At 40.7% G+C, this 16,301-nt stretch overlaps 1 protein-coding gene across 3 annotated transcripts in view; it reads left to right on the top strand.

The window, feature by feature from the left end:
* Positions 1-16,301, top strand: part of LOC139552730 (bifunctional heparan sulfate N-deacetylase/N-sulfotransferase 1-like) — a 146,803-nt gene that overhangs the window by 120,353 nt on the left and 10,149 nt on the right. For all 3 annotated transcript variants that reach the window (XM_071364752.1, XM_071364754.1, XM_071364755.1), the window contains 2 exons: positions 281-377; positions 10,086-10,209. In XM_071364752.1, the coding sequence (XP_071220853.1) occupies positions 281-377; positions 10,086-10,209 (221 nt within the window). The remainder of the gene's footprint in view (positions 1-280; positions 378-10,085; positions 10,210-16,301) is intronic.

Here is a 16,301-nt window from a genome sequence, read left to right as displayed (position 1 = left end):
ATATATATTTTAATTTGTTTAACGCTTTTTCGTTACGACATGATTCCATACGTGTTATTTTATAGTTTTGAGGTCTTCCCTATTATTCTACAGTGTAGAAAATAGTAAAAATAAACACTTACTCATTGATGGGTTTGTCTAGACTTTTGACTGGTACTGTATATTCTGAACTGGTTGGGCAAGTCATACCTATGGCAGCTCATCCGGAGGCATACATTCCCTCCATGTTTACTGAACGGAACTTCCAGGTGAACTAATTCTGCCCCCTCTGTCCCTACAGGACCCCTGTGAGGACAAAAGGCACAAAGACATCTGGTCCAAAGAGAAGACATGCGACCGATTCCCTAAGCTGCTCATAATTGGACCACAGAAGACAGGTGAGCATTAAACAAATATATTGTACAAAAAACATTTAATTAACAAGGTTACCTCAGTTCAGTGATGCAACCACACTCATAGCAATGACAAGTTTGAACCTAGAGAGAGAAACATGACCTGAGCTTGTGGGGGGGGGGGCACAAAAATAGTGCATTCAAACTGTATATTGTATGGGAAAATATGCAGTACAAACATTTTTGATGAGGCTAATTTGAAGGAGAAAGAAAATGATTGATCGGATGTATTTCTTGGTTTCTTTTCAATTTGATAAGAGGTGAAAATGTAATGAATTGAAGGTTGTGTTTATATAAAAATTGAAATCTACCACTTTTAAGATTGTCATTATATTTGGGGTGGTGAGAAAAAATTGGGTGTCTAGAAATTCTGACGTAAAAATGTTGTCCCCACTGAAAAAGTTTGAATACCACTGTGCTAGGGGGCTATAGATACTGTATGGTTACATCCCTATTCCTTTGATAGTGCAGGACTTTTCCAATATAGGGAATAGAGTCCCATTTTGGACACAGACTATGTCCCAGTCAAGGCGTCAGCATGCTTTGGTTTGGCTGGCTTCTAGCCTACTCCCTTATAAGACCTACACTTAAAAAACGAGAAAACTTGGCAATAGTACTGTTTGTCCATCTTGAGAAGCCGTAGCCAGTATACAATTTCTCAAAATAGTTAGAATTAATCCAAGAAATCTGTCATAAATGTTTACGTTTTTGCCGAGGACTTGTTGCGTGCGCCAGCGTTGCAAAATAAATGTTCACACACAATGTTATTCAATCATTGCACCCACAGTGCTCGCACACGCCAACGAGCATCTGTTTCCAAGCGCTAAAATAGAAGTTGCTTCTATTTGTGACGCCGAACGCGATGCCTCTCCCATCTCCTCATTGGCTTTTAGAAGCATATACCTACGTGCCATATCCTCATTAGTTATACCCACGTGGGTAATTGAAATATGAACTGTGGTCGGTCGGTTGTGGTAATTAATACACCTAATTATGAAAGTTAGATGCCAATCGCCATATTAAGTCCAAAGAAGAAAAGGCCTAGAAGGAGGAGAGGTGACTAGAAACGATTTGATTGACTGTTTTGTGCGTGGATTAATTGTCGGAGTAGAGGACCTTGTGCCTTTCAGCGAAAATAACTCAACGTTTATATCCCAGGACAAATTAGCTAGCAACAGCAGGCTAGCTAAATAGGACAAATTAAATAGCAACTACTAGCTAGCTAAATTGCCATACATGTTTAATGCTTTTCGAACTGTCCCCAAATGAATAGAATTGGTTCATGGTTTGTTTTGATATTTCAACCTGCGTGTCGTGATCACATTTGATGTGGGTGCTTTGGGCATGGTGTTAGTTGCACTATTTTATATCTAAAGAAGGTGTTTGGTGCAGTGTTTCTCAAGTGAAAAATCTTGCATAAAAACGAGTCATCTCTTGTTGAATGACAACAAACACTTCATTGAAGAATCCCTACTGTTGACCAGTCACAGACGAAAGGGCGTGGATTCCGGTTTCTGACTTGGCTTGCCTCGAGAACAAATGTGTGCACGAACAGCTGACCTAACTTGCCGTAATGAAAATTAACGAATACGTCACAAAATGTTGTCATTAATATATGCACAAACTATTCCGGATGTGACGAATGCGGACGCTTTTAGTCTACTCTACACACCACCAGGGTGTGGCTCACTGTACTAGATCCACTGCACCAGGAGGAGAAGTTCTGTCTGGCATGGGGCAGCCTTGAACCTCTGACAGCCTGGAGAGAAAGGATGGATAATTGGCAACTGAGCAGCCATTTACAGAGTGTCACATACTTAATTTCATTTATAGGTTCACCGTAGGCAGGCAGTCAGTCGCTGGCTTTTATTGTAACCTTGACTGCACCCCAGTAAATGGGAATTCCAGATTTACTGCGTAGCCTAATTAAAGTTCTTGAAGATGTCTTAAGGGAGTGATAACCCTCCTTCTGAGAGCGCTGTAAAATGGCCCCGTTAATCTTTTCAATAAAAATGGATTAGGGGGTTGGAGCTGAGAGTAAATTCACACACTTCACCATTTTAATTACCTAACTGCACCAACATTCACTATAGTCACGTCAGCCATCTTGTCTGTCAACTAGTGAACAACCTATATGGAATTTTTAGGACCGATACTGATTTTGGATGGTCAAGGAGGCCCATGGTAAATATTTTAGGCTGATATTCATCATCATAAAATGTGATTTCTTTTTTTTACAAATTTCCCAATTTTAAACAATACATTTGACTTTGGTTTTCACCAATCTAACTACATAACAACACAATGGTGGTAATGTTATTTGAATGATAAATCTCTTAATAAACTGGGTCAATTAAGATGGCATAGGCCTACTCACTATACAGGTGAATGCATATTCAATAGGAGTGTGTGCATATATTGAGCTGAGCTTGTTTGGCTGATCAGTAGAGTATGGTGCTACAGATGACAAATCTAATATCCTCCAATTTGGAAAAAAATAAATAAAATAAGTATGTGGACACCAACTCGTCAAAAACATCTCATTCCAAAATCATGGGCATTAATATGGAGTTGCCCCCCCCCCCCCCCAACTGCTATAACAGCCTCTGCTCTTCTGGGAAGGCTTTACACTAGATGTTGGAACCTTGCTGCGGGGACTTGCTTCCATTCAGCCACGTGCATTGGTGAGGTCAGGCATTGATGTTGGGCGATTAGGCCTGGCTCGCAGCCAGTGTTCCAATTCATCCCAAAGGTGTTAGATGGGGTTGAGGTCAGGGCTCTGTGCAGGCCAGTCAAGCTCTTCCACACCGATATCGACAAACCATTTCTGTATGGACCTCGCATTGGACACGGGGGCATTGTCATGCTGAAACAGGAAAGGGCCTTCCCTAAACTTTTGCCACAAAGTTGGAAGCACAGAATCGTCTAGAACAGGGGTGTCAAACTCATTTCGCATCGTGGGCCACATACGGCCTAGGGAGATGTCAAGTGGGCCGGACCATTAAAATTATACCATACTCTGCTATAAATAACCAAAATATCATGTCTTTCCTTTGTTTTGGTGTAAAGAAGCACAAGAACATTAGGAAAATATTGAAATTTAATGAACTATCCTTTTACAAAACATTTCATGAAACACCTCATATTTCCTTAGACAAATGTGCAATTTACTTTTATCATTCACAAATATGCATTGCAACTGATCCCACTGATTGTACAAAGGCACAAAACTTTAATTGGTACTGAAAAATATAGTAATGCACTTTAAGATTAAATGAGACTTTTAAAGAAAGGAATTTTTAAACCACTTACACATACGCATATAAAATCTAAATGTAATCCCTGCGTACACCTTACAAACTAAGGAGAGTGATTTTAAATGTGTAATGAAGAAAGTGTTCGCCTGTCCTGTAAATCTGTAAACTTCATACATGAAACATACATACACATACAATACATACTGAAAATTTATGGAGTTGTATGAACAGTAGAATTCCATCACACAACTTTTGTTTTGAAGCTGCTGACTAACATTAAAGTGCACATTTTTTAAATCACCACAGTAAGGATTCATCTTCACAGAGCTGTATTCTTTCAATGCAAACAGTATCTAAGGCAGCATTTTAAAGGTGTTAGTCTAGTCTGGACTTGTATTTGTTCCTGAAACTTGGCATCTTTTGGCCTGTACAAGTGCATCAACACCAGGTGTCATGTCCTGACTAGCTGTCACTTTCAGAATGTCATTTAAGTGCTTGTTTGTGAGCCTTGAACGCATTTTTGTTTTATTGATATTCATCACTGAGAAAATTTGTTCACAAAGGTAGGTTGTCCCAAACATGCACAAAATTTTAGCAGCCAGGGCTGTTAATTTGGGGTACCCTGGTAGTAGATACTGATAAAATCTGTCCAGACCTACAGAGGCAAATTTGCCCTTCAAATCTGCATCACACTGCAAATCAATTATCTCTAGCTGAATTTCGACCGGCAGATCAGAAGCTTTAACTGTGAAAGGTGAGCGAAAAACTGAAAATTCTGTCTCAAGTTCACCAAATACCTGAAAACGTTTCTCAAACTCCCGCAGTAGTCCTGCAATTTTGTCTTTGTACCGTTTCATGTCCGCATCAGGTCTGGTCACACACACATCTCTCAGACAGGGGAAATGAGCAGGGTTGCCATTTGCCAGTTGCATCTCCCACAAAGTCAGCTTCAACTTAAATGCATGTATGTTGTCAGAAAACTGTGTGACAACTTTTTTGCGGCCTTGCAACATTTTGTTCAGATTGTTCAAGTGTTCAGTAATATCAACCAAGAATGCAAGGTCCCGTAGCCATTCCTGAGATTGTAATTCCAACACCGGTTTTCCTTTTTTCTCCATGAACTGTCCGATTTCCTCTCGTAGATCAAAGAAATGCCTCAGCACAGCGCCTCGGCTTAACCATCTCACTTCAGTGTGGTATGGCAGGCTGTGGGTAATGTTGCTGTCGCTGAGAAGTTTGTCAAACTGACGATGGTTCAGACCTCAGGACCGGATGAAATTTACAGTGCGAACAACCACCTCCATGACGTGGTCCATTTTCAGCGACTTGCAACACAATGCCTCCTGGTGCAAAATACAGTGAAATGTCCAGAAACGATCTCCTCCATTAAGGGCTTGTACTTTGTCTTTGAACTTTGTCGCGACACCTGCTTTCTTTCCGACCATGGATGGCGCGCCGTCTGTAGCCAGGCTGACAGCGCGGGACCAGTCCACTCCAACTCTGTCCAATGCAGCAACGACAGAGCCGAAAATGTCCTCGGCTGTTGTGGTGTCCATCATTGGCACCAACTCAAGAAACTCTTCAGTAACAGTCAATGTCTCATCAACTCCTCGAATAAATATGGCCAGTTGGGCCACGTCTGTGATGTCAGTGCTCTCGTCAATTGCCACGGAAAATGCAATAAATGACTTGACTCTCTGTTTCAATTGACTGTCTAAATCTGCCGATAGTTCCGAAATCCTCTCTGCTATAGTATTCCTCGTCAGGCTAATATTGGCAAAAGCTTGTCGCTTCTCGGGACATACAAGTTCAGCCGCCTTCATCATGCATCGTTTAACAAAGTCACCGTCGGAATACGGCTTCGATGCTAATGCTATTTCGCTAGCAATTAGGTAGCTGGCTTTTACCGCTGCTTCACTGACTTCTCGGCTCTGGATGAAAGTTGACTGCTGTTTCCTCAGACCCGCCAGCAATTCGTTAATCTTATCTACTTTTCTCCGTTTGGATAACGACATTTTGGCTAATGAGGGTGTAGCGGAGAGGTAGAGACCAAGGTATTAACAACGTCGTAACAAGCAGCAGATGGCGCATTGATACCGTCTGCTGTTTTCAGTCTGTCTCAGTGATGCGGCTTGTCTTCTACTCTGATGGAAAGAGTGCGCCCCTTAGCGGATAATCCATGAATTGCAGCGAATTAAAAATATTAATTCCATGTCTTTTATGCATTTTTTCCACTTTCAAATTATCCTGCGGGCCTGATCGAACCTCCTTGGGGGCCGGTTCCGGCCCGCGGGCCGTATGTTTGACACCCCTGGTCTAGAAGGTCACTGTATGCTGTAGCGTTAAGATTTCCCTTCAATAGAACTAAGGGGCCTGGCCCATTATTGTTGGCACTATGCATTTTGGCAGGTAGCTTTCTGCTGGCATCCACCAAACCCAGATTTGTCTGTTGGACTGCCAGATGGTGAATCGTGATTCATCAATCCAGAGAACACGTTTCCACTGCTCCAGTCCCAAGGGTGGCGAGCTTTACACCACTCCAGCTGACGCTTGGTATTGCGCATGGTGATCTTAGGCTTGTGTGCGGCTGCTCGGCTATGGAAACCCAGTTCATGAAGCTCCCGACATTGCTTCCAGTCAGTTTGGAACACGGTAGTGAATGTTGCAAACGAGAACACATTTTTACGCACAACGAACTCCCGTTCTGTGAGCTTGTGTGGCCTACCACTTTGCGGCTGAGCCGTTGTTGCTCCTAGACGTTTCCACTTCACAGTAACAGCACTTACAGTTGACCGAGGCAGCTCTAGCAGGGCAGAAATTTGACAAACTGACTTGTTGGAAAGGTGGCATCCTATGACGGTGCCCCTTTGAAAGTCACTGAGCTCTTCAGTACATGCTATTCTGCTGCCACTGTTTGTCTATGGAGATTGCATGGCTGTGTGCTCAATTTTATACACCTTGTCAGCAACGGGTGTGGCAGAAATAGTCAAAACCACTATTGAATGGGTGTCCACATACTTTTGGCCATGTAGTGTATATTAGCCTACTGATCAACAACATTTGCATAGAAGCATTACTCCACCATGTCACGCCTGTTTGGAAGGATATCATATAGGCACTGCTGTTTGATAATGTAAAATAACCTCTATTCAATGCAAATAGGTCCAACGCAACATCATGATTTGTATTCGAGAATGAAACTGGTATTTAAGTAATCGAGAACAAAAAAAGAATGTCAGCTGTCAGGAGACATCTGTAAACATGTTAACGATGGAGGATTGGTTGATTTTCAGTTTTTAAGTATACTTTTTTACAATTGACGAGAAAAGTGTCCAACCCATCGTGTATCTCACTGCACCCTCGTATGCCATGTCTGGAAATATGCAGACAAATGGATTAAATGTACATTTACATTGTAATACGTATGACAGCCAACTTTTTAGCTGCCTGTACCTTTTGGTACATTCCCAGAAGGCATGGATTATTGAGTCATTGTTAGTTTTACACTTAAGACATGACTCTGCCGTTATGCTATAGAATTTGTGAATTTTGTCTCTTGTGTAATAAATTCTATACATTAGTTTATACTGGATTAAGTGTACATTTTCATTAATTGCAATTGTGTTAGTAATGTTCCACCATTCCCTCCATCTTGTGCCAATATCACTTATTTTTATGTCTCGGTTCCAGTAGTTTTTCTTTTTTTCAAGAGATTATCAGTTGGATAGGCACTCGGCAAGGTCTTGTATATCTTACCTATCATATCAACATCCTTTTCTGGCTCAAATAGGATTCCCTCAAGATTTCTCTGATGTCCAAGATTTCAAATTTAAATTTCTTGATATGAAACTTAAGTTGCATGTATTTGAACACATCTACATTGTTCAGTCCAAAATTGGTTTATAATTCTGTCATGGAAATAAATGTATTTCCTATTACCAAATCATTTCCGGTTTCTATGCCTTCCATGTGGAAGGCATATTTTATCGGTGAATTCTGAAAAGATATCCAAGGATTGTTCCATAGTGTTGTGTTTTTAGTGATGATATCGATTCTTGTAGAAAACGTTTAATTATCTTCCATATTGTTATTGTGTTAACTATGAAGTTGTTAATGTTCTTAGCTTATTTCTTAGACAAGTGAAAAGATTCTGGGGATGAGCATTTGCATCTAAAATATGTGCCCATTGTTCCTCTTCGGTGCATTTAACGATACATGGATTGTAGAAAACATTATGAACACCTGCTCTTTCCATGACATAGGCTGACCAGGTGAAACTATGATCACTTGTTAAATCTACTTCAATCAGTGTAGATGAATGGGAGGATACAGGTTAAAGAAGGATTTTAAAGCCTTGAGACAATTGAGACATGGATTGAGTTTCGGTGCCTTTCAACGGGGTATTGTAATAAGTGCCAGGCACACCGGTTGGGTCAAGAACTGCAACTTTGCTGGGTTTTTCACGCTCAACAGTTTCCTGTGTGTATCAAGAATGGTCCACCACCCAAAGGACATCCAGCCAACTTGACACAACTGTGGGAATCATTGGAGTCAACATGGGCCAGCATCCCTTTGGAACGCTTTCAACACCTTGTAAAGTTCATGCCCCGACCAATTGAGGCTGTTCTGAGAGCAAAAAGGTGATTCAATATTCGGAAGGTGTTCTTAATATTTTGTACAGTCAGTGTATGTCGCAAGTAAAGGTCCTGGATGGTGAGTTGATACAATTCCAAGACTGGAAGGTTAAAACCACCTGGCTGAGGAAGATGTAAAACTTTTATTCTATCAGTTTTATTTGCCCATATAAAGTCTTATGACTGAGTATACTTTTTTTTAAAGAATATCTTTGGTGGGGTAATTCGGATTACTGAGAATAAATAACTGTTGGAGCCATGCCATTCTGAAAATATTTATTCTACCTGTAAGATTTATGGGAAATTGTTGTATTTAATTAGATCTGCTTTCATATTGTTGATAATGGGATTATGTTATCTTTATTAAATGTATTTGTTGACACTTATTAAGCATCCTAAGTATTTTATATTTTTTTGTGGTCCACTTAAAGGATTGCTGTAGATCATGAGTTATTATGATAGTTTAGTAGTTTAGTTTTTTATGTTCATTTTATATCCTGAGATTTTAGGGCCTTCTGAAAATATTTTTAGCAAGACCGGTATTTGAAAAAAACTGATATTTGAAAATAAAAGAAACAACAAGTGAGATATTGGCAAAACAAACTAACAGTTAAAACTAAGTAAATATAAATAAACATATCTAGTAATGGCACAATGAAGTCACAGTCAATTGTGTGGCGACAACGGTTTCTCAGAATCGTATCCCTCTAAGCCACAGTCCTCTCTGCTATCTGGATCAACCAGTCTCTCTACTTCCTCTTCATCCTCTTCATCATCATCTTCCTCATCCTCCTCCTCCATTGCGTTTCCGGTATTGGTCAGGTATATCAGGAGATCATTTGGAAATACATTTAGATTATATTTGTTTACCAATATTTAGGCATTTTAAAACACTTCCTCCTTTGCCTATTATGACAATTATCTAATCTGTCAATTTACGGATATGGTTGTAGCTTGTCAGATCAGCACACCACTAAATAGCTAACGTTACACCGCAAGTCAGATGGCGTGTAGCTGAAAATGGTGCATGTTCAAAATGATGACCAGCTAATGTTAGCTAGCTACGTTGGCTATTAGCTCCTATCTGATATCAAACACCATGTTTATCTAGCCAGCTAGCTAGCATAGTAGCTAATATAGCTAGCTAGCTAACACCACAGATGAAAGGGTTCGTTATCATTATATTTGCTAACGGGGTCACATAGCTATCTGCTTAGCTAGCTAGCTTATTGCATGCACGTCGACACAAGCCGTATTATTAGTGAATTACACTGAACTAGTATTTGCAACAGGAGATCAATTTTGGTCACTGTCAATTCATCTGTTTCTCAATACTGCACCTTTCTGTTGGAGAATGAGCTTTCTGCTTGCTGGGCAGTGCTCGTGGCTCAGGCGGTGAGTGGCGGCTGGCATAGCAGCAGTTTTGTTATGTGGACAGAGTATCAGCAAAGTCGTTAGAGAAGGGCCGATAGGCGATGGATTAGAAAAGCCAATATCGGCCCGATATATCAGCACGGCTGATAAACGGTCGTTTACTGTCAACATTAGATCCACCACTCCTCTTTAACTGTCACTTCATCTCTAACTTGTTGAGTGTTCTGGTCTTTATTGCTATTTAAGCTTTGGCACATTTGAGATGGGTAGTAAATAGCTGTTCTAATTACCCAGAAATATGCATGTTTAGCATTTACATCAAGTTCTGTATTTAAATTAAATCTTTAAATTTACATCACCTAATAGTAGCTATCTACGTTTGATATTAGTATGAGCAATACTAATGAAAACTTGTGTTCTCTGCTAAGGCACCACAGCCCTGTACCTGTTCTTAGGGATGCATCCTGATCTGACCAGTAACTACCCCAGCAAGGAGACCTTTGAGGAGATCCAATTCTTCAGTGGCCACAGCTACCACAGAGGCATTGACTGGTATGTTATTCCCCTTGTCTTACCCTAACATATGCATTGCCACCAGTCAGTTGGGCATTAATTCCTCTTCTCCAACACATTTACAATATTCCAGCATGACTGAATGGAGACACGTTGCTCCTGTAAACCACTGTGCTTTTCGTAGTATATTAAACCAACTGAGTTGCCCAGTTTTGAAACAAATTCCAGTTACTATTTTTGGCTTTAGAGGAACGTTTCATCCTTCAAAGGGAGAGGCTTTGGTTCATCCCACTCTGAGCACAATCATTGATTAACAGAAAGCAGACAATTGGATTTATGAATCAAACATTAGTGTGTGGTGGGCTCAGTTGTGGAAAATCTTTCATGTCTGCAAAGTCTGTCTCTCTTACTCCCATTCAGCTTGTGACTGGTTTTTGCTGGTGCAGTCATATGTTTTATCCATTAAATTGCATAGTTATTGATGAAAAATTATAGGTTTGTGGTGTATAGGTAGGACTACGGCTGTTACGGTGACCGTATTACCGCCACACCTGGGGTCACGAGTCATGACGGCAGTCAAATTCCACGAAGACCGTTTAGTCACGGTAATTAGGCTTTTCCAAGCTCTGATGCTGCTGCTGGTCATTAGTAGCCTACCAAACTTGCTAACTGCCTGGTACTCAGCACTCTATTGTCCCTCTAATCACTCTGAAATCAATGCAAATGTCATTGAAAATCTAATCAAACACTTCATGAGAGCCCATAAGCTCATGTTGTGCAACATTTCTTTAGGCTATGGAATTGTGTGAGAAAACAGTGATGGCCTCTCTTAAAAATAGTAGGATCCCATCAGCTTTCTGGCCTCCTATACAGTGCATTCGGAAAGTATTCAGACCCCTTGACTTTTTCCACATTTTTGTTACGTTACAGGCTTATTCTAAAATTGATATATATTTTTTAATCCCTCATCAATCTACACACAATACCCCATAAAAACAAAGTGCTAACAGGTTTTTAGACATTTTTAGCTAATTTATTACAAATAAAAAAGATACCTTATTTACGTAAGTATTCAGACGCTTTGCTATGAGATTCGAAATTGAGCTCAGGTGCATCCTGTTTCCATTGATCAACCTTGAGCTGTTTCTACAACTTGATTGAGTCCACCTGCGGTAAATTCAATTGATTGGACATGATTTGGAAAGGTACCCACCTGTCTATATAAGGTCCCACAGTTGACAGGTTGAAGGAATTGTCCGTAGAACTCCGAGATAGGATTGTGTCGAGGCACAGATCTGGGGAAGGTTTCTAAAACAAATTCTTTATCTTTGAATGTCCCCAAGAACACCGTGGCCTCCGTCATTTTTAAATGGAAGATGTGTGTTGCCTCCGGAGTGGCGCAGCAGTCTAAGGCACTGCATCGCAGAGCTTCAGGGGTCACGAAAGCCCCGGGTTCGTTCCCAGGTTGTGTCACAGCCGACCGTGACCGGGAGACCCATGAGGCGGCACTCAAAAAGGGATTTCCTTTTTCCATCGCACTGTAGCGACTCGTGGCTGGCCGGGCGCTTGTAAGCTAACTTAAGTCGCCAGCGTTTCCTCCGACACATTGGAGCGGCTGGCTTCCGAGTTAAGCGAGCAGTGTCAAGAAGCAGTGCGGCTTGGCAGGGTCGTGTTTCAGAGGACGCGTGGCTCTCGACCTGCAGCAATGGGACAAGACTGTAATTACCAATTGGATATCACAAAACTGTGGAGAAAAAAAATTAATTGTAAGCAGTTTGAAACCACCAAGACTCTTCCTTGAGCTGGCCGCCCGGCCAAACTGAGAAATCAGGGGAGAATGGCTTTGGTCAGGGAGGTTACCAAGAACCCGATGGCTACTCTGACAGAGTTCCAGATTTCCTCTGTGGAGATGAGAGAACCTTCCAGAAGGACAACCATCTCTGCAGCATTCCACCAATTAGACCTTTATGGTAGAGTGGCCAGAAAGAAGCCGCCACTCAGTAAAAGCCACATGACAGCCCGCTTGGAGGACTCTGACCATGAGAAACAAGATTCTCTGGTGAAGCAAGATGGTGGCAGCATCATGCTGTGAGGATGTTTTTCAGCTTCAGGGACTGGAAGACTAGTCAGGATCGAGGGAACGATGAATGGCACAAAGTACAGAGATCCTTGATGACAACCTGCTCCGGAGTGCTCAGAACCTCAGACTAGGGAGAAGGTTTACCTTCCAACAGGACAACGACCCTAAGCACACAGCCAAGACCACACAGGAGTGGCTTTGGGACAAGTCTCAATGTCCTTGAGTGGCCCAGCCAGGCCCAGACTTGAAACTGATTTCAACATCTGGAGAGAACTGGAAATAGCTGTGCAGCGACGCTCCCCATCCAACCTGACAGGGGATCTGCAGAGAAGAATGGGAGAAACTCCCCAAATACAGGTGTGCCAAGCTTGTAGTGTCATACCCAAGAAGACTCAAGGCTGTAATCGCTGTCAAAGGTCCTTCAACAAAGTACTGAGTGAAGGGACTGAAATACTTATGTAAATGTGGTATTTCAGTTTTTATTTTATTTTATACAATTTCAAAAATGTACAACCTGTTTTTTGGTTTGTCATTATGGGGTATTGTGTGTAGATACAATTCTATCCATTTAGAACAAGGATGAAACGTAACAAAATGTTGAAAAATTAAAGGGGTCTGAATACTTTCTGACTGTACTCTATTTCTCAACTTTCCTACATTTACAAGAGGAGTATAGCCTACCTGGCTGGCATGAAAATGAACCACGGGAAAAGCGTCCTCCATGCGCTATTTGAGTGGATAGATTACATGTATTTTTTCGATTTAGTCCATTCTAAATCGCAACAAATTTCACACAGAACAGACACATTTGTATTTATATATATATAAACAGTACCAGTCAAAAGTTTGGACACACCTATTAATTCAAGGGGTTTTCTTTATATTTACTATTTTCTACATTGTAGAATAATAGTGAAGACATCGAAACTATTAAATAACACATATGGAATCATGTAGTATTTCTTCAAAGTAGCCACCCTTTGCCTTGTTGAAGGCTTTACACAGTCTGGGCATTCTCTCAACCAGCTTCACCTGGAATGCTTTTACGACAGTCTTGAAGGAGTTCCCACAATGTTGAGCACTTGTTGGCTGCTTTTCCTTCTCGGTGGTCCAACTCATTCCAAACCACCTCAATCTTGAGGTCGGGTGATTGTGGAGGCCAGGTCATCTGATGCAGCACTCCATCACTCTCCTTCTTGGTCAAACAGCCCTTACACAGCCTGGATGTGTGTTGGGTCATTGTCCTATTGAAAAACAAATGATAGTCCCACTAAGCTCAAACCAGATGGGATGGCGTATCGCTGCAGAATACTGTGGTAGCCATGCTGGTTAAGTGCGCCTTGAATTCTAAATAAATCACTGACAGTGTCACCCGCAAAGCACCCCCACACAATCACACCTCCTCCATGCCTAATGGTGGGAACCGCACATGCAGAGATCATCCGTTCACCTACTCTGCGTTTCACGAAAGACAAGGCGGTTAGAACTAAAAATCTCATATTTTAACTCATCAGACCGAAGGACAGATTTCCACCGGTCAATGTCCATTGCTCATGTTTCTTGGCCCAAGCAAGTTTCTTCTTATTGGTGTCCTTAAGTAGTGGTTTCTTTGCAGCAATTCGACCATGAAGGCCTGATTCACGCAGTCTCTGAACAGTTGATGTTGAGATGTGTCTGCATTTATTTGGGCTCCAATTTCTGAGGCTGATAACTAATGAATGTATCCTCTGCGGCATATGTAACTCTGCGTCGGTCCTCATGAAAATAAGTTTCATCATAGTGCTTGATAGTTTTTGTGAATGCATTTGAATAAACTGGAAACTATCGACTGACCATCTTAAAGTACTGCATTTTTCTTTGCTTATTTGAGCTGTTCGTGCCATAATATGATTTTATGGCACGAACAGATTTTATTTGACCAAATAGGTATTTCTTCTACCTTGTCACAACACAACTGATTGGCTCAAATGCATTAAGAAGGAAAGAAATGCCATAAAATTTACTTTTAACAAGGCACACTTGTTAATTTAAATTCATTCCAGGTGACTACCTCATGAAGCTGGTTGAGAGAATGCCAAGAGTATGCAAAGGGTGGCTACTTTGAAGAATCTCAAATCTAAAATACATTTAATTTAACACTTTTTGGTAACTACATGATTCCATATGTTTCATAGTTTTGATGTCTTCATTATTATTCTACAATGTGGAAAATAGTAAAAAATTAAGAAAAACCCTTGAATGAGTAGGCTTGTCCAAACTTTTGACTGGTACTGTATATTATTTAATATATTTAAAGACAATATTATATCAAGAATAGTGTGATGGGTGACTATTATCCTATCACTTGTGAATTATATATTATAACTTGTGAATGATGCCAAGCTTAAGGCAAGAAACGGCACAAGTTTCCCCCCCCCAAACGTTTTCGGATCATAGTCGCACACCTCGTAGTCTTGCCCATAGGCCTATATGTTTTGATAAGGTTTGTATCACAACTGAAGTGGCCAAATAACGTCTTAAAATGAAGCACATTAATCCGCATTACAAGGGGTTTAGAGACACCTTTTGTAATAAAAGCATTACATGCATAATCGCATTTGTGGTCACTTTTGAGAATGTTTTCCTGCTAATGTAACATTTGTGCTTATAGCCTACTGCTGTGTACGCATTGCTGGGCTTCTAATGTGAAGAAATAGCCTAATAGTTGATCAACATTTTAAGCTAAGTGTTCTCATCTGTTTATCATGCTCATTGCTTAAAATAGGTTATTTTTTTGCTAGTGGTTGTGTTTATTTGGGATCTATCGCATCCCGCAACTGGAATATTTATTTGTCGTACAGAATAGAATAGGGTAACTTTTTTGTACTTATGGGGGATAGTAGATTGACACAGGCTAGTGCTTTTGCTGTTCGTTAGGCCTACTCATCTTTGTTGGCTGACGAAAGTAAATGTGGACAGTTCTTCCAATATCTTCAATATGCTCCTCGGAATTGGATAAGGACCCACGCAGTTGTATCCCCGATGTGTCTGTCTTCACTTGTAGCCTGTGAGAAAGACCCGATCACGTGACGGAGAGCCATGTGAGTGAGAGGTGCTTCGACACGCAGCCGGGAGAAGGGAATTATAATTATTATATTCAGCCCAAGGGTGAATCCCATGGATTCTTTTCAGTGGGCATTACGGCCACAGAAGTGGATACAGCCGGGAAATTAAAGGCATTATCAAGTGCTTGTCAAATTGTGAACGAGAGGCTGATTAAGTGTGTACAGCCTGCGCAAAAATGAACAAAGCAAAGCTCATGCCTTTCATACAACTTTTTTCAAATCATCATTAGTCGTATCATGCAGCCTTAGAATGTATTAAAAATCAAAACATATAGCCTAACATTTATTTCACAACCAAAGTTACATAACTCTAAATTAAACATATAGGAGTACCTGTTTCTTTGATAACCGCTCAACACAGAATAGCCGCATATTCAAATAGTTTGAAGAAAATAGCCTTTCTATTTTATTGTGCTATGTTCAATCGTAATTCTTCATACTATGAAATTCCACAGAATTCTAAGCAAATATGTTCTTCTGAAATAGACTACATTTTCTTCATACGTTTCTTTAGACCTGTGTAAAATAAATATATTTAATGTGATGGTGTAGGCTATATTACATGGATTTATTAGACTTTTTAAAATGTAAACGTTCCAAAAGTCTGCATCAATGGCTTGTAGGCTATGCGTGGATCAAGCAGATGCTAAATGTTTGTTAATTAACGGTCAATTACCGTGAGACTGGCAGTTATTTGTTTGACAATCACCCGCTGACAAATTGTCATGAGCGCCACAGCCCTAGGTAGGACATTGGTATTTGTTATGTATTCAAAGACTTAGATAGACAGCTCTAATGCCCAAAGCCTTTTTTATCATGGACAGCGCCAATCGGCACTTTCACCATTTTGAAGTAGTCAACTGTGTGGGACTTCCTAGGAGTTAAGGAAGAATCACATAATTCAGTCCAAGTCATCAGAAGAGATCAGCCGATGAATTATACTCCTG

Source organism: Salvelinus alpinus, chromosome 24 (genome assembly GCF_045679555.1).
Source record: "Salvelinus alpinus chromosome 24, SLU_Salpinus.1, whole genome shotgun sequence".
Taxonomy (NCBI): domain Eukaryota; kingdom Metazoa; phylum Chordata; class Actinopteri; order Salmoniformes; family Salmonidae; genus Salvelinus; species Salvelinus alpinus.
Note: the sequence above shows the minus strand (reverse complement) of the source record. Positions and strands in the feature narration are given on the sequence as shown.